The following is a 24,235-nucleotide window of genomic DNA, read 5'->3' on the forward strand; positions in this document are numbered from 1 at the left end:
ATAGGAAGTTGTAGCACAAACAAAAACAATATCTAGTGCTAATTTCAATCATGGTTCGCATTGAAAAGAAAAATGGGGGAATGAAGACCATGAATGTGGAGTGAAGGGTAGTTTGCTGTTGACTAACAAAAATAAAAATCATTGATTGCAGTGGTGTTTGTGAACATATCAAACTAGTCATCAAACACTACAATTGGGAAGAGGAATCATTTAGGATTTACAAAAGTAGCCTTAGATCATAAAATCATAGTGTGCACGCAGCAAACAAAACACATTAAGGCAATGAATGTAAGTGATTGTTCATTCCTTACTGACTTAATTACAAGAACAAACTGGAGAAAAGCTCATTTCTAGCATCTCAAAACAATCCAGAGTCCCTGAGGAAAGCAGCGCTCTTCTTTGATCTCCGTCTCCAGGCTCGGAGAGACACACACTGGCATTTCCACGGTGTGGAGGTCAGCGCGGTCTCTTCTCATCCACGCTGTTCAGGCTCTCCGAGGAGGCAGGAGATCCTCCAGGGATGCTGGGAGAGCGCGGCACACCAGGAGCGTTGACTTCATCCCAGCGGACCGGCGTCAGCTCCGCTAAGGCTTCAGTCGACACTGAGATCGCACCCAGGGATCTCCACTTGCTTAAGGTTACGCGTGTCCCATCACTGCACACGCTCGTGTAGACAGAGCTGACTCCAAAACGCCCACACAGATCGCTCAGCAGAAGCCAGAGACGGCAGCGTGGGGGATTTCAGGAGAGACTCGCTGGGCCAGGAACCCGTGTGGAGCCGACTGCTGGAGAGCTACTAGCTCATCTGAGATGTTTTGACAAAGCCTCCAATGAAGAAATGTTTGAAGAACACATAAACAACAAAACGAGACTGTTCCTGTGGCGAGGAAATGTCAGCATGCGTCTATACATTGTACACTGGACCATAAAGACATGCAGGCTTTTGGGGGCAACAAGACTAATGAATGAACATAGCAGTATATAGAATCGTTTATGAGGGTTTGGGATAATGTTTATAGTTACTGCCCCGTATTCCCTTAATATCTGAGCACAACGTATACATGGCTTCTATATACACTCCATCCTGTCAACAACAGTACTGTATTTTCAATTAATCTGGCATATAAGAACACAGATGATATCACACAGTACTCTGACTATGGTCAAAAGCACACTGTAGCTTGACAAAGAGTACAAAACAAAGCGCCTGACCTCCTCATGCTAAAAACCCTAAGAAAACATTCCAGAAATACAACCCAGGAGACGGAGCTGAGAGTGTGGAGTCTCATTTATTAGACGTGCTTTATGCTGGGAACAAAGACGGGAAGAGTCTGTTGCTCTTAGCCCAAAGCCAACAGTGAGACACCTGGCCTGAGAATGAATGACTGCTGGGATTGAAAATGAACAGAAAGCCAAAGACGCATTCAAGCTGTCCTTGTTCGTAGGCAAAGAGGCTTCAATTTCTGCAAACAAACAAACAAACCAAAAAAAAGTACTTGACCAAAAAAAGAACACAAAAACGTCACAATGGATGCTGTCACTGGAAAGAAAAACAAGTTTCAACCTTTAAAATTTAAACAAGTCTTTAATTAGCAGTTAAAAACTAAAATGTCCCAAACCGTCCAGCCTCATTTATACATATTTGACCTTTAAACACAAGATATTATATTCGAGTGCTGGTTTAAGTTTTCGGGTCACACTATAAGGCCTCGTACGTCACGTTGTGTTGACTTTACGCCGTCAGTGGAGCTTGTCAATCAAAAGAGCCACGATTACAGCAGCTAGAGCAAGTCCCAATGACAGCAGCTTGAGTTTATCACTATCAAACCTCCAGGACCGTCCCACGAGCGCAGGCGAAACCACCGAAGCACGGACGCCGTTCTGATGGGACGCCTTCGGTTCCTGTGGAAGAAACGAGAATTGAAAATAAATAGCAGGCAGATTGAGCGAAACAGTGATAGGAGTGAAATATCTGTGACTGTGCTCGGGTGATTCACGCGGTGTTTTGCATGTTAAAGCTCGTCTCTGGGCCTGTGCTCATGCACACACAAGCATTCAATAGCTTAATTCTCTACTTTTATGTGTCTTTCTTCCACCGCTGAAAGCTGAAAGAAGCACCTGTGCTCAGTTACAATCACAGGTGGTTCAACAGAAATGAAAGCCTTTAAAAACTTAAATCATCTTCGTTACCTGCCCTAATCATGACTCAAAAGAGAAAGATTATTCCTTACTACTGTGACAACAACAGAGGAACTGATGAAAAAGTTTATGGTTCCCTGCATTAAAAAATATTAAATGCATGGATGGAAAGCGACAGTCCAGACGTCATCCATCATCATCACCCTGACAGGACTCTGATAGAGGGCAGTGAAACGGCCAGAGATTTAAGCACGACTTACACATTAGGGACTCAGAGGGTAAAATGGTTGTAATTGGAAGTCATGTCCTCTCTAATGTGTTGGCCCATTAAAGGTTCATCCATAATGGACACAGTAATGGGCCGATGTCTCCCATCAGGACAGGCCTGACAGCTGACCCAATAATATGTTCATTTCTGTACCCCTGCGATTAAATATAGAGCCTCGATCTGAATGGCCATTTCATGATTTCAATATTTCAGGCTGTCATGGTGGTAACAGCCGGCTGCTTGTAATGCAGATGTGCTCTTTGACCTCTCTATCCACTGCCACTCTGTAGTTTTAGGAAGTGAAAGCAGCAAACCTTTGGTCAGACAAGACAAATCCAAAGTGGTGTCATCTTCAGCATCTTTGAGTCATTAAATACCATTACCAAGAATGATAAGAGCGTAAATCAAACCTTTACACACACTTTCATGATAAAGTTTTTTATCCTCAAGCCTGTGAGAGTTTATATAGATTGGAGGGTTGCTCTCTCAACATGGGTGAGCTTCGTGGAGACTGTGTTGATCAGTCATGGCAAAAGGATGTCAGCATTAGAATGTAGAATGGGAAAAAAAAGGGTATGCTGTGTCTCAATTAGGTCTTGTTCCCTATGCAGCTTATTCTAGCCAACAACATGACACCTAAAACTAGAGAAGACTGGATGTACTTATGCACAATAACATGCAACTAATCTTAAGCTTTATGGTAAGTGTACATTGGTAATGAAGTATAAAATAAAGTATAAGCAAGCATATATAGAATATACATCAAAAAAAGGAGCCGAGGCAGAAATGAGCTATATATCAGTACTGATGCTGGAACACTGAAAGAAAGATAGATGCTATCCTGGGAGACTGCACTTCTCACATGAAGCCTTCACTAAAGATATCACAGGGAGATATCAGTGTGGGTGGCAAGTTAGCAACGCTGATCATTCAGGGAAGAGTGGCAGGTATGGTGGCCCTTTTAGTGGCATCTGTGCGTCTCAGTGTGAATCAGGTCACAGGTGTGATTTCCAGATGGTGTCTTCCTCTGCCGAGTGCATTTGAATGTGAATGAAAAACGCCATCATTGTGCTTCACAGAGTGGATCATGTAGCTGAACCTCCACCCACGGCTGCCCTGCATGACTCATTGAGCCTCATTCAATCAGCACCTCACCTCTGAGATCATATCCTACAACTCCTGCTCCTACAGCTTTTGTGGGAGCAGCCGGAGGCATTCAGAGCATTCACCTCTGACTCCCACACGAAGGTAACATGCTCACGGCTCTGTTTGTGGCTACATTAGAGGAGATAACCTGCTTTGCTGACACCATACAGCAGCTGAAAGCTCTTTGAAAGCACGCAATCCATGGCCAGATATTCTGAATGCACCCCTTCTACAAAACCAGAATTGCTCTTCAATTTCCTATTGTACTGGACATCTCCTTTTCAAAGACAACTATGAACAAATCAACCGTTTTGCCATGACTATCCTCAGAAGAAAAGCAGTGAAAAATCAGACTTAGTGTGAAAAGCTTCTCTTGGTAGTGTGCGTGGTCTGTATTCCCACTTGAGCGGGCCTAGAACAGATCCCTGGGGGTCTCCAGTTATGAATAATATAATCCAAGGGACGTTCTGCTCTAAAGAATGTCTGAAGTCGACATGAGGTTAGACTTGAGTAATGTAAAACACCTCAGAGTCTCTGACTGCACTACGGGAGAGCTCAGAGGAAGCAGTTGGAGCGTATTAAAAGTTTCAGCCGTGTGGGGAATGCTTTTGTACTGCTTGCCTTCTCTCAGCGGATATTCAATGCAATTACTTGCCACCCATCTCATCCCAGGCAGGAAGCCCGTGATAAAGGCGGGTGCAGTGTTACTGGATAATATCTCTTTAGCAATGGAGATGTGAGCTCCAGTTATCTGCTGATGCTGCATGACATGCATTATGAGCCATGCAAGAAACCTTTCCTCAAATCCTTAGCTTCTTGCTCTTTCATCAACTAATCTGCTCATAAGTAAGAGAGACAGCATTTCAGAGGCCTATTTATTGTAATAGAGAAGCAGGGGCTGATGGGATGCTGGTCCTCCAGCCTGGCACCGTCTAGTGCTTGGTTATAACCTGAAAATAACAATTTGACAGGTCAAACCATTAGGACAGAATGCCTGTAAATTACCTAGAGCAGTCTGCTAAGGGTCACACCATTCCTAATGTTTATATTTTTTGACTGGCTCCACATGCTGGATCTACTACATTTGGAAGCACAAAACAGTCGTTCAAGCTGGTATGCCTATTAATGACAGGCTGTTGTGTTTTCTCACCTCTGTGAACTTTAAATCTGAAAATAAACGTGTCTCAGGCTGAGGGTCACAGACAGCATGGAAAAACACTGCTATCTACAAACAGTAACATGACACTAACCACATAATCATGTATAAATAGACTATATTTTAGCCATTTATGAAACTCATATTTACAAACAAAATTTTGTTCAAATTGCATCATGTTTAAACCAAGCCATGTTGAAGATATCGCATGTTGTTTTTGCTATGGTTATAATTTTTTGATTTAATTTGAAGACATTTCTGTTTTTCTTTTGTATAAAAGTTACTGATGGCATTTTGCTTGGTAGCTGTACTGCAAAACATAATATTCTTTCAGAAAATTTAAAAGTCTCTCTCTCTCTCTCTATATATACATACTTTACACAAAACGTATACTAAAGACAATTAGCCTGAAAGCGAGTATTGAAATCAGGCCTATTTAAAAATTTTTGAAGGTGAAACAATCTTTTTTATTTTAAGTTGCTTTGTAACTACGTTTAATTTGCAACAACATGTCTACTAACTCTCAAAGTACACTGTTAGGGTAGGTTTAGTAGAATAAGTTGAAACATACTTGCAAATTTTCTGATGGTATGTAGTATGTTGTTGACTCATCATCATAAAGCGTAGTTTACACTCTCTTTCTATGACTCTCTTCATTTGCCACTATCTTTTCTATATTTTTCTTGCTCTATCTCCTCTATCTTCTGATGAATGTCAGTTAGAGTGACCGCTAGTGTGTGCCACGTCCAGACATTGCATTGATCCATGTCTGCGTCATTCACACACACACACAAATCAAATGAGCGTCTGTCGATAGACTGTGGCGGCTCAGACAGAGGAGGTGAGAGGCTCAAGGACACGGACGCTGGGCCTCCAGACGCCTGAACCATCTCCCGCTGGTGGAGGTGATAATCCACACACACCACAGCCTGTGATTCCTCTCTCTCAGACGCTGCACCACAGGGGTGAATCACAGCCGAACCCACATAAACACCAACAACATCCAAACACGGGGTTATGGTGTAATGGAAAATATTTGCGCTTCTATGCTGAAGCAGAGTTGAAAATGAAGATGACTGCTTTGACATTCTTCAAGCTGTGAACTGGGCCACATCAGCATCACAGCCCCGTGTTTCAAAGTACAAATCTAAAACCATACAGATTAGGGCTGCCACCAAAACAGATCATTGTGAGCAAGCAAAATCATAATTTTATTGTGTTGTCTAAAGAAATTTAATAGTTAAAAGATGATGATGATGATAATGAAAGAATCTAAGCTCTGAATCAAAGATCACTCCTAGATTCTTTGACTGTTTGGGTACATTACAGACAAGAGGGCCCTGATTATCAATTAAAAGGATAGTTCACCCAAAATACCTCTTGTGGACAAAGAAAACAAATATCACTGAATTGTGCTTGAGTAATTAAGGACAGAATTTGCATAATGACAAGCGACCTTATATTTTCAGCAAATAAAGGTGAGTGGTAAAATGTACAAAGAAAACAATAAAGGTCCCATAATTTACCCCTGAGGAACCCCACAAACACAGACTGCAGAATCGGAGATTTAATTTCCTAACCTGACTATAAAATTGTTTAAATTTATTTTAAATTAAGGGCATTTTCTCAGATCCTTACCCACTGACTGTAACATTCAAAATAATGAAATTTCATACAGTAAAAACGCAAAAGAATGCAAAACAACAACAACAACAAAAAAAAAACCCATTGGAGTGAGCTCTGTTTATGTGTAAAGGATTTATTGACCTAATTATATTTTTTGAATTAAATCTACATCTCTGCTGCCTTGACTGCTGGCAATTAATCATACTTTAACAATTTCTTAATACTTAGTTTCTCTCTTTTCCATTGCTTCTCTGTTTTCCTCAATATTTGTCCCGAGTGCTGATTTTTAACTTCAGATGTTACTACTTTAAATTTAATTCAACTGATTTATGTCAAACAACAACATTATGTAAACCAATGTATTTTTCCTGTGTTTATAAATGTCAGTTTTAAACTTACTGTAGAGGCTGAAAACAGAGATCATCTGAACATGTCTAAAACCACATTTACATCTCAACACTGACTGACCTGCAGCTGCTGTAGTTCACACATGACAGCATAACAAGCATCTGAAGAAATCAGCAATATGAGCTTTAAAAAAGTTCCTTAAGTCACTCAGAAGATGGCTAACACCATCTTATCAGCTCAAGTTTGCCTTCACTCTTCTAAATGTGATGCATGTAGAACGAGACAGGTGAAGTCCACATCCATCACAGAAACAGCCGGAGTCAGCAGGGAATACCTGGCCAACGGCTCTCCAGATGATGTAAAGGTCCAGCAATCGCTAACTAAGGAAACACACACAGCAGTGTGTAATTCAGCACTGACCTCTGTATCTTTGTCTCGTGGTTTCTTCTCCAGTGTCTAGAGCAGTTTCAGTCATGCGGAGCTGAACGCACATGCTTGTGTTATAAGACCTAATCATCTCATAAACTCTCTGGAGAGTCTTCCAAATTAGTCCTTCCTGACCCATCAATTAACATCCGTTAACACTAGCAAATGTAATTATCCCCTAATATGTACAAACAAACACAGAAACATCTGAGATCCTCTCACACAATCAGAACACAGTCCCAGATCATTAGCGCGCGCACACACACACACACACACACACGAACACACACGCACGCACTGAAGGACAGTTACTGAAGTCCTCAGCCACATAGGAATTACAGATTGAACAGATCTCACTCACGAGGACAAACTTTCCCATACTTTCAAAGGAGAAGGCTCACTTATTTCATTTTAGCCCACATGACAGAAGTTCTTTGTACAGTGAAGGTGAGCTGTACTGATGCTGTATGCAAAGTGAGGATCTTCACTTCAGGGTGTCATCTCAAGGTTCAGAAGAGCGTCTCTGTTGAATGTTCAGAGATCTGAGAGGAGCTCCAGGGTTTCTGCTCCCCTGAGCAGGTCTAGGATCAGCGCTGGAGGTCAGCAGGTGAAGACACAAGCACACACCTGCAGAGCTCCGCTCCTCCTCCTGTCAGCCTCCTCCGCCTCACGGCAGTCACAGCTCCATAAATCAGCATTCATCTGCTCGCTTTCTCTCGGATCATGTGTCTGTGGCAGCAGGCGCTCTGCTCTCTTTAATGCAATGCCAGCTTTTGACAAGCAAGTGAAAATGGAATGAAATGACCGTAGGCACTGGAAAAGAACGTGTCACAATGCATTTACAGTTCCGGAAAACACTTGAGAAGCTCCGCCGAGGAGCACAGCAGGTTTCCACTAGAGCTTCTGGGAGGCTTTCTGGAAATTAATGTCAATGAACAACCATGTAAATCAAAAAAGAATAAAAAATATATACTGCCTAAAAACTTTCAACATCACGTTTAACATTAATGGCAGCAGACATTGTTGTCTCTGGTCTGTTTTATATGTGTTATATGTGTACATAGAAATTAAACTTGAGAACTGACACAGACACAATGATTTTCTGTAAATAATTCCTTAAGCTCGGTTTAGACAGTCACTGTGTCAGATCATGCAACTTTGACTCTTGACGTGTTGTGAAAAAGACATCAGACTAAACAGTTCTACCACTCATCCGTTCATCCATTCATCGCTTGCCGTCTTTAAACACGTACGTGCTGTTATTGAAATGAGGGATTGGACATAAGGTGCTATGAGAGTGAACAAACAATGGCTAGCAAACATTGTGATGATCTTGTCAGAAAAGCCTAAAAAAGAAAGAAAACCTGACACAGACTGTTAAAGAGAACTGAGGTAAAATACTTTTTATTTGACCCTCAGGATCGATGGCTTTGTCTCTCTCTCAGGTGTTTCTGTGTCACAGATGTGACCGAACTCGATGTGGACCAAAGATAACCATGACAGTCTTTCTGAGGGATGCCCCACAACACCCTCCTCCAAAATCTGGCTAAAAATGTTTGTATTGAAATGTTACTTAACTCTGACCCTCTTAATGAGACCAAACCTTTTAAATGGGAATATATGTCTATATCATTAACAAGAAATAATCATTAATGATTTGAAGTGTCTTGTGTGCGTTATGAACGAAGTGTGTGTGTGTGTGGGTCCTCCATGAGCGATCTAACAGTGATCTGACTGCTTAACGGTCTCTATTTGTCATTCTGTGCTAATCTGTGACTGCTGTGTTATTTTTCTAGCGGGGAGAGAAACACACGTCCACACAGAGGACATCAAATGATGCTTCGAAATGTGATACACATTTTAATTTCACACCCCATCAGATTTTACTGCTGCCCTGGCAGATCATAAAACCAGAAAAAGACAGAGAGAGAGAGAGAGAGAGAGAGAGAGAGAGAGAGAGAGAGAGAGAGAGAGAGAGAGAGAGAGAGAGAGAGAGAGAGAGAGAGAGAGAGAGAGAGAGAGAGAGAGAGAGAGAGAGAGAGAGAGAGAGAGAGAGAGACAGAGAGAGAGAGAGAGAGAGAGAGAGAGAGAGAGAGAGAGAGAGAGAGAGAGAGAGAGAGAGAGAGAGACAGACAGAGAGAGAGAGAGAGAGAGAGAGACAGAGACAGAGAGAGAGAGAGAGAGAGAGAGAGAGAGAGAGAGAGAGAGAGAGAGAGAGAGAGAGAGAGAGAGAGAGAGAGAGAGAGAGAGAGAGAGAGAGAGAGAGAGAGAGAGAGAGAGAGAGAGAGAGAGAGAGAGAGAGAGAGAGAGAGAGAGAGAGAGAGAGAGAGAGAGAGACAGAGAGAGAGAGAGAGAGAGAGAGAGAGAGAGAGAGAGAGAGAGAGAGAGAGAGAGACAGAGAGAGAGAGAGAGAGAGAGAGACAGAGACAGAGAGAGAGAGAGAGAGAGAGAGAGAGACAGAGACAGAGAGAGAGAGAGAGAGAGAGAGAGAGAGACAAAGAGAGAGAGAGAGAGAGAGAGAGAGAGAGACAGAGAGAGACAGAGAGAGAGACAGAGAGAGAGAGAGAGAGTGTAATGGAGAGAGCAGCAGTCTAACAGACTCTGTTCATAGAAAAAGAAAAAAATGATTTGTCTGAATGTAAACAGCTCTTTCTTAATGCATGGTGTTTTTTTGTGGGAAGCACAAGGATTGGTCATCCGGTCAGTACCTCTGTTCATCAGCATACAGCAGCAACTGTAGTTTTCTGGAGGTCTCTAATAGTGTGGAATGAGTTCAGTAACTACTGCAGGGGTGATCTGCTATCTTTACACAGGACTGTCTTCATTAGTTAATATTTAGGAGCTCCAGGCAATGACCGAGTAACGTGTGTGGAGCCAATTAGAGCCACAGCGGCTCTCACTCACACCATTCCTCTCCAAGCCATGGACTTCCTTATACAGTTGATAAGTGTCATCTAACTCCCTCATTTGACAAACAAATTGGTCAACGAGTTAGTAAAACTAGATCTTTGCACTACAAAACACACAATATTTCTCTTCAAGTCAAACTTACAAAGCCAGACCCAAACAGTCCAGTAGCCAGCCTGTCCCTTTGAGTAAAACAGCATTCAAGCAGGACGCTGCATTGGATGTAGTGCAAGACATCTTGAAGAGACTGGCATCTTGTGCTTGAGTTAACAGGGATCAGTCTTATTCTGCCAACAAACCAGCTGCTGACCCCTGCTTAAAGGAAAGGCTAACCCACTTGATCTTCTTTCTTCAAACCAAACTAAAATAATGATCAACCCATCTATACTCATGTCCAAAACCAAAATGATGACCAAGAATCTGTATATCTTACAACACAGACATTCAAAAAGACAAAACTAAGAACTGGGCCCCTCAACAGACCTGTGTTTATTGTTTAGTGTTGTTTTAGTAGTTATTACAGAGTTAGGGGTGTGACTACACTTTGATTTATAACCATACTACATAGTTCAAAGTCTTTGTACTACTTTGTGCTCCAGCAAAACATTTATAACGTTTAGAAACAGTTCTCTTTACATGGACTTTAATGTTCATTTTGTGGCTTTTCAAACAGAATTGGATCAACATCGAACTAACCAAACCCTAAAAGACAGAATGATTACTTTGGAGGATGGTGGCTGGTCAGTCAGTACTGAACTAAACAACCTGCTTAAACCATCTAGAAACTAGCTATTATGTTTTAAAACACTAGCTAACAGCATAAGCAGAACAAGACCTAAGTCTCAGCAATCAGATGACGTTTCAATTCAATGACAAAAAGACAATTACTTTCTCCATTTAGCAGAGATGAGGTTTTTCATCAGTTCTCTGATTAACTGATCTGGTCTGTTATAATTCTTGTGTTAGGTGGTTTCACATATTCTCAGTTTTTCACACACTCATCCTAATGTAAAACAGGCTGCAAACGGAGTGTGAAGTCTGGACTCTGGGCCGGAGAAAACGGCCTCCAATCTGTCTCGTCCATCTCTTCAGACGCAGACAGGCACAGTGTTTGCTCCAGACAGACGCGCTGGCAGCGCAGCGGTCAGCTGGCCATCACAGGCTCTGGGCACGACTGACCGTCCCCTCCGCCAGCTTCTGCTCATGTCTGAAGGACCCCACCTCTACTTTAACACATTCAAGCTGTCAGACTCGATCTGATCCCATGGAGTTTCTAAACATCTCAAAGCTACTCTGGAAAAGTAGTCTACAAAGACGCTGTGATGAGAGGGTGGCTTTTCCGAAGTTTTTGAACAGTTCCCCATTCAGAGAGTTCTTCTTCAGAATAAAGATGTGTGTAGAACGAGCAACATGAAACGGTCCAGTAGACTGACCTGAGGGAGTCCAGACACCTGTCCCTTCAGAAGAGGCTGAGCGATGGACGGAGTGAAGACCTGCGCCTCCTCCACCAGCCGGCCCTTCATGTAGTGCTTCCCAGCCTCGTATATGTCCACCTCGATCATCTTCCCTTTAAATTCTGGCTTCTTGGGCACCAGGACCTGCAGACACACAGAGGAGATATTACATAATAATCGTCCTATACAGGGTGATACGGGTTAATGCACATCTCAAAGCTCCATAATTTAAGTGACAATCATGTGAAAATTAAGATTTTTTTATATAACTACACAAATGTAGTATTTAATAAGCTAGGATGAGATCATATTTAGTATCATTTCTTGACACAGTATCTATTCCAGTCTGGGGATGTGTGACACTGGATTCAAACCCATGACCTGAAAGGTTCAAAGCCAGTGGCATTAGCAGAGTGACTGTGGCCTAAGAATGAGCGTCCCAAAAACGTCAGAATTTTTCTACTTACAGTTCATAGTGACTCCCATTAGGGAGGAATAATAATAATAATACTAATAGTAAGTTGACTACACAAAACATTTTTAGGCAGCGATTAGGCAACAATTTATTTTAACTTAAGTTGAAACAACTTTTTTTACAGTGTGCTAACATATACAATGGGGCTACAGTCTCTACGAAGCTTGGACAAACAAACAAACAAACACAAAATAATAACCTAAATACATTTTGGTAATGTTTGTCTTAGATGCACTGTAATTAATATATGTATTAATATTCCAAACTCACTTTTTATCATAAAATGCATACTTAAAATACCTACTGGTAATAGCGTTCCCCTTGATTATATATCTGGAAACTTCCCTATTATCTCTACTTTTAAGCCACCCCAAATTCAGGAAATAAGTAAATTATATAATTATATATTAATTAAAATGATCTTCAACTGGTCATGACAATATTTCTGTATTTATAGTCAGATGAAATTTAGTTTGTTAACTATTTTATTTAAAATATGAATAAATGATACTAATATATATATATATATATATGTGTGTGTGTGTGTGTGTGTGTGTGTGTTTGTTTAATGGTCAGACAACAAGGGTGGTCACCAAAGCAAGTTCATGAGAAGTAAAAAAACGTATGCATCCCTGATTACATAATATAACAGGCAAAACAGAACCATAAACAAAACCTAAATCACTAGTGAAAGCTGAGGTTTACAGTGTTCAGTAAGAAATATAATCTACAGCTCATGAATGGAAGAGAGAAAACTCCAAAACTAAAACTTAGTTTTGTGTTCAATAATACAATAAAATGCTTCACATTAAACTTCAGCAGATCCACGATCATGTCAGACATATTAAAATGGCATTACATCATAAAGAATATTTAATAATTAAATACTACATCAAAACATGAGCTACAGGAAAAATGTGTTTTAATGGTGAAGGCCGAATCAATCCGCACGGATCTGATCAATAGCTCGACATCAGATTCATGGCTATCTTTTTCAACTCCCTTCAGTGCGCACATGAACATAAAAACGCTCATTAAAGATTCTCACAATCTCTTCAGGAGCTGTTTCCACAAAAGCAACATTGAGCTTGTAAGTGTTGATCAGAGTTGTTATCGAGTGAAAAAACAAGCTAGCATCTTGTTTCTTGGAGCGTGCCATCATGTTCCTGACGCAGATTCTCTCATCTAATCCCAGAGCATCTGAGTCTTTCCACTGAGACCCAGAGCGACGAGACCTTCAGATCTGCATGAGGTCTGAGGGGAGATGAAGCAGTCCAGGCGTGGAGGCTGAATTGGATTAAAAGCTGTGCGCTCGGATCTATAGGGGTTTACATTGAAATTGCCTTCATTACGTTGAGCGGCAGATAAGTTCAGAGCGTAAAAACCACCTTCCCCAGACATGAAAGGCTCGGCAGAAAGCTTAAAGCGCATTATGATTCATCAAAACTCAGACATATCAGAGGATCTATCGAATACGTTTTCAATTAGGCTGGGAAATAAATGCGCTTTCCTCTTCCTCCATCTCTGCCGGGGCCGACGTGTGCCGTGAATTTTAATACTTTAATATGAGAAGAGTTATTTTCCCATTTACTTTTCCATTCAATTACACAAACCCTGAAGGTCAAACACTAACATTTTAAGGGACAGATAAAGCGCTCATACGTCTTTGTCTCGCCTCTATTGAGAGGAGTCCTCGCACACTGAAAACCCATTAAGAGCGCTCCATGTTCTGCTGGAAATTGCAAATCGTGTCTCCATCTCCTTCTCATTGTAAAGTGAACTGTATTTTAGATCCCGTGGCAGAGGACATGGCAGCGTTTCTCTGAAGCTCTCCAGTCTCTTTGAAAGTGCACGCCGAGACCGAGAGTGTGTCCTTGAAGAACACGCGCAGTACACAGTGAAGAGAGTAACCCTGAACCTCTCCACCAACTGATTGGAGGAATTTAACCAGAACAACTGCTGGTTAAGACAACTAGAAATACACAGTGTGGAGAGTAACACCTCTCTCCAAGAGGCTGGTCCCTGAAAGAGCGTTGTTTGAATCTCATATTCATGAGAAGAGTGAACTGATGAGGTCTTGTGCCTCTCTTTAGTTCTGCATCTGTCCACTGCTCTCTCGCATAAGATCTGAATAAAACTGATCATTGCGGTCAACGTGAAGGTCTTAAAAGTCTACTTTGTGTACAAACCCCCCCAAAAACATTCATTATTCTTGTAGTGATTTCTAGTAGATTAAAACTCAACTTAAAAATATGTATGAACTTTATTAATACATTCAACATACAAAGATATTTTGAAGAGCTTGTTAGTCCCCTTTGTTTTCTATAGTATAGAAAAAATGCTCCTGAAGTCAATGGGGACCAATTACTGTTTGGTTACACTTATTTCAAAATATCTTCTTTAGCATTCAGCAGAAGAAAGAATCTTTGAGGGGTAAATGACTTCAGTATAGAGACCAATTCTGACTATTAACTAGTTGCTTTTTAGCATTCCTATTAATAACATATTGGCTGCTACATCCTTAATGCCAGCCAATACCTAAACTTAACCACTTTACCAAATATTAATAGGCAATTTAAAAATGTAGGCAAAAGTCGTAGTTAATGGTTTGTTAATAGCTACAATTGGGCCTTAAGATAAAGTGACAGAGTTTTCACTTTTGGGTAAACAATTCAATTAAGGCCCATTCTCCAACATCTAATGACACTGGCAGATGTTTTCACTGGTTTATGCTTAGACCTGCTCGCTGCTGTAAGTCCTTGACGAGTCCAAGCGGCTCCGTCATCAGTTTCGACTTTGACACAGAGCTGGCAGCTCAAAGGCAGACCGGCTTAAGCTCCAAACAACCTGAGCTGAGCTCTTAATCGGGCCCATGTTCATGGTGAGCCGCTGAGTAAAGCTGGGCTCTCTCTGATGGATGGTCAGTCACGTCTCAAACGCTCCGGCTTTGAGGCCACAGATCAAGAAGGAAAAGGAGAGAACAAAAGCAGAAAAAGAAAACAGAGGACTTGCATCCCAGATTAGAGCTCCTATCCTTTAATGCACGGCCTCGTCCTCAATCAATGGTGCTGGGAATGGCTTTCTTCTGGCATTATAATGAAAGATCAATGGCGGCGGGCGAGACAGGTGACCTCTGTGACCCATGAGAAGCTGCAATACTGCTCACAACAGCACTGAACCTGAGAGGACTGTGAGGCGATAACATCTGTCTCACTTCAGACCATTCACTGCTTAAAATGGAAAAGCCTTGCAGAAGACATAAGTGCAATCAGAAACATCGCTAAACACCTCAGGCACCATCAGTGTCTTCCTTAGAGGAATAGACCACTCTCTTACAAACCGGTACAATTGACTTTGCTCCTTCACACTGAATTATGTTCAAGTAATATAACAGACTGAATTCGATCCCCAGAATTGCATACATTCAGAATTGGAAAGATCTTCATTTTTGTAATTCTAAGAGAAGTTGGAATTGTGAGATCTGAAATCTGTCTCACTCAAAAAAGTGATATGTAAACGTAGATATCTGAGGCAAAAATACAATTGCGAGATGTTGCAAAATGTAGACAAAACACGTTTTTCCATTGCACTGTGCTACTTCTCTATTGTCTTTAATGCAAACACATAATTTCACTGCCCAGGTCTTGTGTTTTTCAGATTCTGTGTGTATGGATCTACAGGCTAAAATCAGCATTTTCCCCCACAGCCTCGCTCTGTTCACAGTCGTAGTGTGGACTTCATGAATGCTCTGAATAAAAGCTAATGTTTTCCTCATAGCCTTCCTACAAGCCCCAGACACACTGAAAAGTACCTTGTAAAATCTCTGAAATATGCAGTTGTGATCAAACCACTAAATTCTCAAGACAAAAGTGACACTTATAGAGAAGCATTAGCCTGAAGACAAGCCTGAACACTTCAAACACCTCCAGAACAGGTGTTCACGGACGTATCTGAAGATTTTCTCATGCATCTCTTTCTCTTTGAAAGACTTTTTAAATGTATTTCATATTGAATTCAAGTGTGCTTACAGGATAACCTTGTGTTGTCAGCTGTATTTAAAAGAAACTAATTTCAACAATATATTTATTGATTTGTACTAAAATTCAAAATCAAAATTATTGTTTAAACAAGTTTCTGATTCATAAACAGGCATTTCTGTCCAGATGTCTCTCGTTTTTGGAATCGCTCAGTGAGATTTAAAAATTAAACAAAAAGTGAACATTTAATAGACTTTTGACTCAACGTGGAAAGTCTGGTGTAAAAACAATGCTTTTTATTTCAGCAGGACTGTATGGACAACATCACTGGATTATCACAGCAAATATGAATCACAGAGTGCTTCAGATATCATCACTCTTGCTTTTCAGCAACATATAACTACTAATTCAAGGCAGGGTTGTTATAGTTAAAGGGGTAGATAGACCAAAAATGAAAATCCTTTACTCCTCTTCAAAGCATCCCACTCTTGGTGCATGTGATTTTCTTCTTTCAGACGAATCCAATCGGAGTTATATTAAAAACTGTCCTGGCCCCTACAAGCCTTCCCATGGGACTAAACTAGTGTTTGCTGTTCACGCTTCTGAAGATGTTAAGTAAAGCACACACTTTATTTATTTAACATTTAACATGGGGAATAAATACCAAATCCATGCATTTTTATAATGTATATACATATTTCATGATAAATAAACATCTGCCAGGACTGCATCTGATTATCACAGTCAGCAGACGTGAGAGAAAAGTGTTTATTACGTTTGATCGTACAGAAATACATGGCTTCGTTAAAGGAGGCCCTCATCTCCCCGGAGCTGTGACAGACACTTTATTATAGATGTGTGCACTTTATTTAACGTCTTCTGAAGTGTAAACGGAAAACACCTGTTTATCTCCATGGAAAAGTTTTTAATATAACTCTGATTGGATTCGTCTGAAAGAAGAAAGTCACATACGTCCAGGATGCTTCAAATGTAAAGAAAATACAGCCACATTTTCATTTTTGAGCGAAATAAATAGTACAGGAGATCATAATCCACACTCATGAGAACAGTTTTCTCTTTTCTGTTTATTTTACATTTATCACTAATGGGAAAGACTTATTATAGTTAACTAAAACCTAAATAAAACCTAAGACAGCATCCCAACGGCACCAAATAACAGCTCGTACCTGCTCGTAGAACTTGTTGTGAGCGACGTAGTACTGCGAATCAAAGGACTCCTCGGTGACCAGCACACGCTGCCTCTCGCCGATCTGTGAGACGACAGAGAAAGATGAAGAGCCTCAGCCCTGACAGCTAACATAAGCAGTGATTAGGCTGTAAACAGGTGACATGTGTACAGAGCCTCAATTGTACAGATGCATTTAACCCATGAATACATGCACGCACCAGAGAAACACGGCCGTCATTCATTCACATCACTATTAAGTGCTAATTGAAGGAAATAAAAGCGGCTGCAGCAGAAAGACGTCTGCGTGTGGATCCTGACTATTGTGCCGCCACTGATATTATCTTATGATGGAACATGTCTTCTTTCATTCACGCTGTCACAAAGCAACCGTACATGCATTTAATGGGTTTGAAGAAGTCTTTGTGTGTCGACCAGAGGTTTACCGCTCAAATCAACACAAGACAGATGCAAACACACATCGATGCACAAAAAACGATTTCAGGAGGAGCACAAACGTGTGTGAATCCCTGCCTTCAGAATGAATGAGGGGCAGAATGATGGTCAGAGAGAAGCTTTATGAGATCCAGATTGCCCTCATTCTGGAAGCATCATGCCTTTAGAAATCACAAAAGCACAAAACACATCCAATCAATGGCATCTTTCTAAAATACATCACAGGATCAGTGTGAATGAAGAGAATGTTCTTCATCAGCGGAGGTCAGAGGTTAATAACAGCTCCACACTGTTTGTGCTTCAGCTCTTCAGGAGATGAAGGTCTCAGCTGCTCGTCGGCGTGACGCTCGCTGTCAAAGTGTTTAACAAGCGACTGAACTCTGGAAAAATGACCTTTCATGTGGCTGGAAAAGCAGTTCTTCAGTGCAGAAAGTCATCCTACATCTCCAACTCTGGAGAAATCAAAGGCAACGCAGAAAAGCCTTACGAGACGTCATTTCTTCTCCAGGACTGACCCTCATCACACACACTGTTAGACCAAAAACTATTAATCATCCTCATATTGATCCAAACCCATGTGCTGTTGTATCACAAAACCTAACTGCAGCCTATTAGAAATGAATAACAAAGAGACAGACACAGAAAAAAAGAGTTTAAAATGGTCCCTTTTGGGGTTCAACAGCTTGTCACAGGAGCAGTATCCTTAATAAAAAGACGTATTTGTTCATTTTTTTTTTTTACCCCTAATAGGTACATATTAGTACCTTAAGGCTAAGTATTATCTACCCTAAAGACACAAATATATCTTTTTAAGGTTACAGCTTCAGGGACAAGCTGTCACTTGTCATTGCAATCTTATAAGTTGATTTGAACACTGTTTAAAGAATATAAATGTTATTACAAAATTAAGATGTTTTAAGACTTAAGATTTATAGCTCAGTTCCTCTTTCATCAGTGGATGTATGGATGATCTTTATATGGTTTTACGCATTCAAAAGCTACACCAATAGGTTTTGACAGAACCACAGTCATTTAAAAAAGGAGAAATGATCAGCTGCATATAAAATCAGGAAGCATCTGAAAATCATCATTCAAGTTAATGATGATGCAAATTCTAGCAGAATGCACATCAAATGACACGAACGCACAAAAATCACGCAAACATCCCATATTAGCTATTAATAAGTCACTACTTCACACTTATACTGCACATCAACACTCAATTATGAAAAACCAGAATAACAGCAAACAGAAGAAACTCTTAGATTACGTTGCATTTCATGAAAACCTTTAGAGGGTGGACGGGCGCAGGACAGCAATGTGAAAAACAAAGCACTCATTTTATTGTTCTGATGACACAAACACAGCCGTAAATCTTGATGAAAGCGAAAGCTATGATTGGTATTGCTTGAGCTCAGTCTTCACCGATAAACCTCCACGACTGTGCATCTGCAGACTGATTCAGGATCTGATCGTTTTTACAAATGAGGAGATTAAGAAACATCCAGTTCTGCAAAGAACAACAGAAAGCACACGGAGAGAGTATGTGGATGAATTACTAAACGCTCCGTCAGCGCACGAAGCACGTCTGAAGCTCTAATGAAACTGACTGGAACCTTTAACGAGCAATACATGAGAAAAAGTCTGCAATTTAAGTACAATGTTTTTTTTTGTCTTCACCTGCTCCTGTGATTAACGAATGCGTGGCTACTCATGTTCCATGAATGCATAGTAATTACAAAGAAATATCTACAGGTCTCTCTGACAGACTCCACTGACGTGCTGAAGCTTCAGAGGATGTCAAAGGTTCCCTCAAAGAGAATGGAGGAGTTTGAGTCCAGCCGGAGGCGGTCAGTACACGTCTTGTTAATGTTCAAAGCTGTCTGCCGATCACAGACGCACCTCCTCGGGTCCAAGAACAGCTCATAAAAGGAGAGCAGTGTTGTTCTGTGGGCAAACTAACCCGACGAGAAGTTGCTTACTGAGCAAGAAGTGTGTGGTTTATTAACAGTGAACGTTCTGTCATTAATTACTGTGTCATTGGTGTGCTGATATTTTCTGTCCATCAGCTCTGTCAGCTCTTTCTGGGCGACAGGTGAAATAAACCATTACTCTCTCCTCGAGCGGAGCTGGATAAAAAACACTGTCTTTCTTTCAAGTGTTGCTTCTTCCCTCCCTTTACATTAACAGCCATGCATGCAGCTTTTTCTCTTTCTCCTTATGGAGTGTTTGTTTCGAGTATTTACCAATGTCTTATTTTGTAAATAGATTGGTTTATTGTATGGAGCCAGCCAGAACAGGAGCCTGTCGAGCTCCAAGAACTCAACAGTTGCTGTGATCAAATCATTGAGGTGAACTGGAGAAAGAGATCAGTTACAACTAGTTCATCAACAACAACTGAACAATTCATTCACAGATTCAGTAGTTCTGTTCTGAATAGGTTCAGAAGATTCAGAATACAGTAAATGGATCACGACAGTCTTCTCACTGCTGTATGCAAAAGAGACTATGTAAAGGAAGTTCACATGCACACTTCATCCATCTCCAATGTACCAATATCAGCCGTTGGGTTCAGACTGAATGAATTATATCTGGAGCGTCCAGTGCTCTTCAGCTCGAACTTCAGTCTTTATGAAGTTTTAACAGCGCAGGCTGAAGATGAGGAGCACATCACTGAAGCGAAACACATCAGAGGAGATCTCAGGAGATCAGCAGTCCAGCCTGGAGTTTGTTCTGGAAACACTCCTCTGCCGTTTGATCACACATATAATATTCTCTTAATTGAGCCTAATCCAGATCGTGAATGACAACATCGACAAATCAAAGGAAGAGCGGGGATTACGGTCCTGAGAAGCAGAGGCTGTTTGTTATGGAATCTCTTCTTCTGCTGTCATGAGTGAAAAACAAACAGAGCCGAGCAGGATTTGAATCAACAGAGATTGATAATTACAGCGGTCCGGCACAAACACTGCTGATCTGCAGGGCTTTACAGCGACGTGAGAGGATTCACTTCACAGCCTTCAGCAGATGAAGAGCAGAAGACTCCGGTGAGCTTCAAACCATTCCTGTTTCACAGCTCAGGTAAAGATGACGAGCATGTTTTCACTGATAATCCAAACAACAGAATCGATGGGGTCTGAGACTCACATAGAATAATGGTTTTAAATTCCACACTGTGGCTTTTCTATTGTTTTCTATATAAAGATGCACTAGATAAGTGTATTTGAGCGTTTGGTAAATTAACCATGGTGCTACACTAACCATAGTTTAGCCATGGTATTTGTGGTAAAACTGTGCTTATACAAATAGTACTGTATTGTGCAAATATATCTGTATTTTTATATGTTCTGTGAAAGCGACTGAACTTGAGAAGCCTGAGCTGAAACAGAAGAAACACATCTCATAGTGTTTCACACATAACACGTCAAGCACTCAATCAAACACACGAGAACACACACGTCATTCTCTGATACGGTCACGTAAAACTCACACCAAAATCTAATTACGGCCCTTTAATTTAGTGTCTGCTGTTACCGTGACAACCCAGCCAGAGTTAATGAAGAGCACCATGCTGAATTATATAGTGAGAAAAGAAACAAGGACAAAAGAGTACATGAAGTGATTAAAGAAGAGAAACTGAGGCAGAACATCACAAACAAGAACAACATATCACTGATGCATGTGCTATTTATACATTAGAGTTTAGAGGAGCGAGAGAAGAAGAAAACACCAGACACACACACACACTCTTTGCTTTATCCTTAATTACACATAATTAACATTTATTTTTTGCTAAAGAAAAGAAAAAAATTACTTTAATTCATTTGTACTTTGATTTTATATATCCTAAATGCATTCAATATAATAAACGAATAATAATATAACTGTCAATATTACATCTACTCCATTATTTGGTTTGATGCATCATACTGACTGCAACTACCATCAAAATCACAGAATGCTTCTCCAATGTTGAAAACGTAAAATTAACTGAACACAAATAATTTACACTTATTCACGTAGCAGACAGCAAACGAACTAATAAAGAGGAAGACTAAAAGTGTTCATCTAGAACAGAGCAAGATAGATCAGGTGAGGATTATAGGAAACCGTAAAATCATAGATTACAGTTTAGTATTAGTGTTAGAGATACCCCCCCCCCCCACACACACACACAACACACACACACACACACACACTTTACACACACACACTCGCACGCCACACACACACACACACACACACACACACACACACACACACACACACACACACACACACACATTAGTGTTACACACACACACACACACACACACACACACGCACACACACACACACACACACACACACACACACACACACACACACACACACACACACACACACACACACACACACACACACACACACACACACACACACACACACACACACACACACACACACACACACACACACACACACACACACACACACACACACACACACACACACACACACACACACACACACACACACACACACACACACACACACACACACACACACACACACGCGCACACACACACACACACACACACGCACGCACACACACACACGCGCACACACACACACACACACACGCGCACACACACACGCGCACACACACACGCACACACACACGCACACACACACACGTTCCACCCCTCTCATCTGTGTTCAGATGTCTGTGAAGAAGCTCATTGATTTCAGCGCTGACAGTGACCTGCTCAGAATCACAGACGCTCTGTAATCACGGCACAGAGCCAACGGTGAATAATGTCTTTAATCACTGATGTTTCTGACACATCTGCACTGCAGAGTGATTTAGTGTTCAGCGTCAGACCACAGCCCCGCGGGACGAGGGTAAAACCCCGCTGATTTCCCTTCATTAGTGCTGTGAGACACAAGCAGCTCTGAATGATGAGGACGTCACTGTCACTGAGTGTGTTTCAGGACAGAGCCGGTGTGTGTGTGTGTGTGTGTGTGATCACGCTCGGGTCCATCTGATCCACGTGTTCAGTCTCGAGTGACCGGCTGGTGTACATTACACACAACACACAGTAAACACGCCACAGAACACACACGTCTGTCTGGATCACCCTGAGAATCAGCCAGCGCAGGTGAAGAGCCTCAGACGGCTTCAGTGTGTGTTATATCTGATGATCCACGATAAGACCACAGTTACACTCCCAAACACACAGGCTTTCACAGAATCCTTCAGTTCTTTAGAGAAACATCAGTGTACCGTTGCTTTAAAAACCCAAAACACTGATCTGATGAACAGGAAATCACAAGTACTGGGTTTACTTTAAAACATGTCCCCATCTGAATATGAATGACTGCATGCGACACCAAAAAAGAAAAACCTCTTCAGTGCAGTCTGCAGTTCAAATACAAAGAAGCCTGAAAAGAACCGTTCTGGTCAAGATCCACCAAACAGCTTTCATTCTTCTATTGGTCTTTTACAGACCTTATTATCTTGTCGTGGATGTAGACAGGCTCTACACACCCCTCACATCTCAGGAGAGCGGGAGAAGGTCAAGAGCACTGGATGGAGCTCTGTTCCTCTGATGTGTCTAAGACTCACAGGGTCTTCATCTCTAGAGCTGTTCTTCAGGAGAACCACATGAAGGACAGCGAGAAAGAGACTGCTGAGAAGGAATGATCAGGTGAAGTGATGCTGTGTAACGAGACGTACAGGAACCAACAGAAACACCTTCTGGGTTATTAAAATATTCCTTTAAGGAAAAACTCAAACATGGGGTAATTTCAGCTTTAGGGTGATATTAATCTTTAGAGAGAGTGTGTGTGTGAAAGTGTGTGTGTGTGTGTGAGAGAGAGAGCGAGACAGAAAGAGCGTGTGTGTGTGTGTGCGTGCGTGGGTGAGTTTATTTGTAAGCGTGTGTGAGTGTGTGTATGGTACCTGATTGCTGGTGACAGAGCAGTGTTAGTAAATGACTGAGAGGGAGGTGATGTCTGATTGCTTCATCAGCGGCGTCTGTGTGCTGATTGCGTCCAGCAGCTCATTTAAGCACATATATATAGCAGTTTTTATAATGATAGAGAGGAGATGGAAATGATATCTCTACAATATAATTACATAAAACTCTCTGTATCGCTTTTCATCACCAAATGCACACACAATCAGCATTCACCTTGAGTTAAGGACATGAGAAAAAGCAAGACCTATTTCTAAGCCTGTCAGAATCTCACAGCCAGCTTTAAAGCCGCTGTTAATGTCAGCGGTCAGTTTCCTCACACTGCTGACCAGCGGATGTGATCTGATGAGTGCTGGTGATTCAGTAACTCCATGCAGCACTGCATGCTAAGCTTCCCATGCACTTCAAGGGACCGGTTTCACTGGCCCAGTCAATCATATGAGTGCATGCATCTCTGATACGGCTTGCTTTTAAACTAAAAAACAACTGCTGGAGATTGAAACACTGTTTTTTCTTCATTTACACACTGCAAACAGATTTGATTTGATCACCTGACTGAGCATAATTCTCTTCAGCATCTCATCCAGTGGCTGGGTGTGGCCAGAGAGAGGGAGGAGCTGGAAAGATGTGGGTGGGACCAGACCGATGATGGGGTGGGGCATAATGTAGGTGTTGTCAAAGAGTGGGAAAGTCAGAAAACAATGTGGGTGT

At 41.3% G+C, this 24,235-nt stretch overlaps 1 protein-coding gene across 1 annotated transcript in view; it reads right to left on the bottom strand.

Annotated features, from left to right (window-relative positions):
• Positions 1–1,270: 1,270 nt before the first annotated feature.
• Positions 1,271–24,235, bottom strand: part of cdkal1 (CDK5 regulatory subunit associated protein 1-like 1) — a 176,699-nt gene continuing 153,734 nt past the window's right edge. The window contains 3 exon segments of the mRNA XM_043261055.1: positions 1,271–1,902; positions 11,450–11,614; positions 17,110–17,193. Of these exon segments, the coding sequence (XP_043116990.1) occupies positions 1,741–1,902; positions 11,450–11,614; positions 17,110–17,193 (411 nt within the window). The 3' untranslated portion in view covers positions 1,271–1,740.

Source organism: Puntigrus tetrazona, chromosome 16 (genome assembly GCF_018831695.1).
Source record: "Puntigrus tetrazona isolate hp1 chromosome 16, ASM1883169v1, whole genome shotgun sequence".
Lineage (NCBI taxonomy): Eukaryota > Metazoa > Chordata > Actinopteri > Cypriniformes > Cyprinidae > Puntigrus > Puntigrus tetrazona.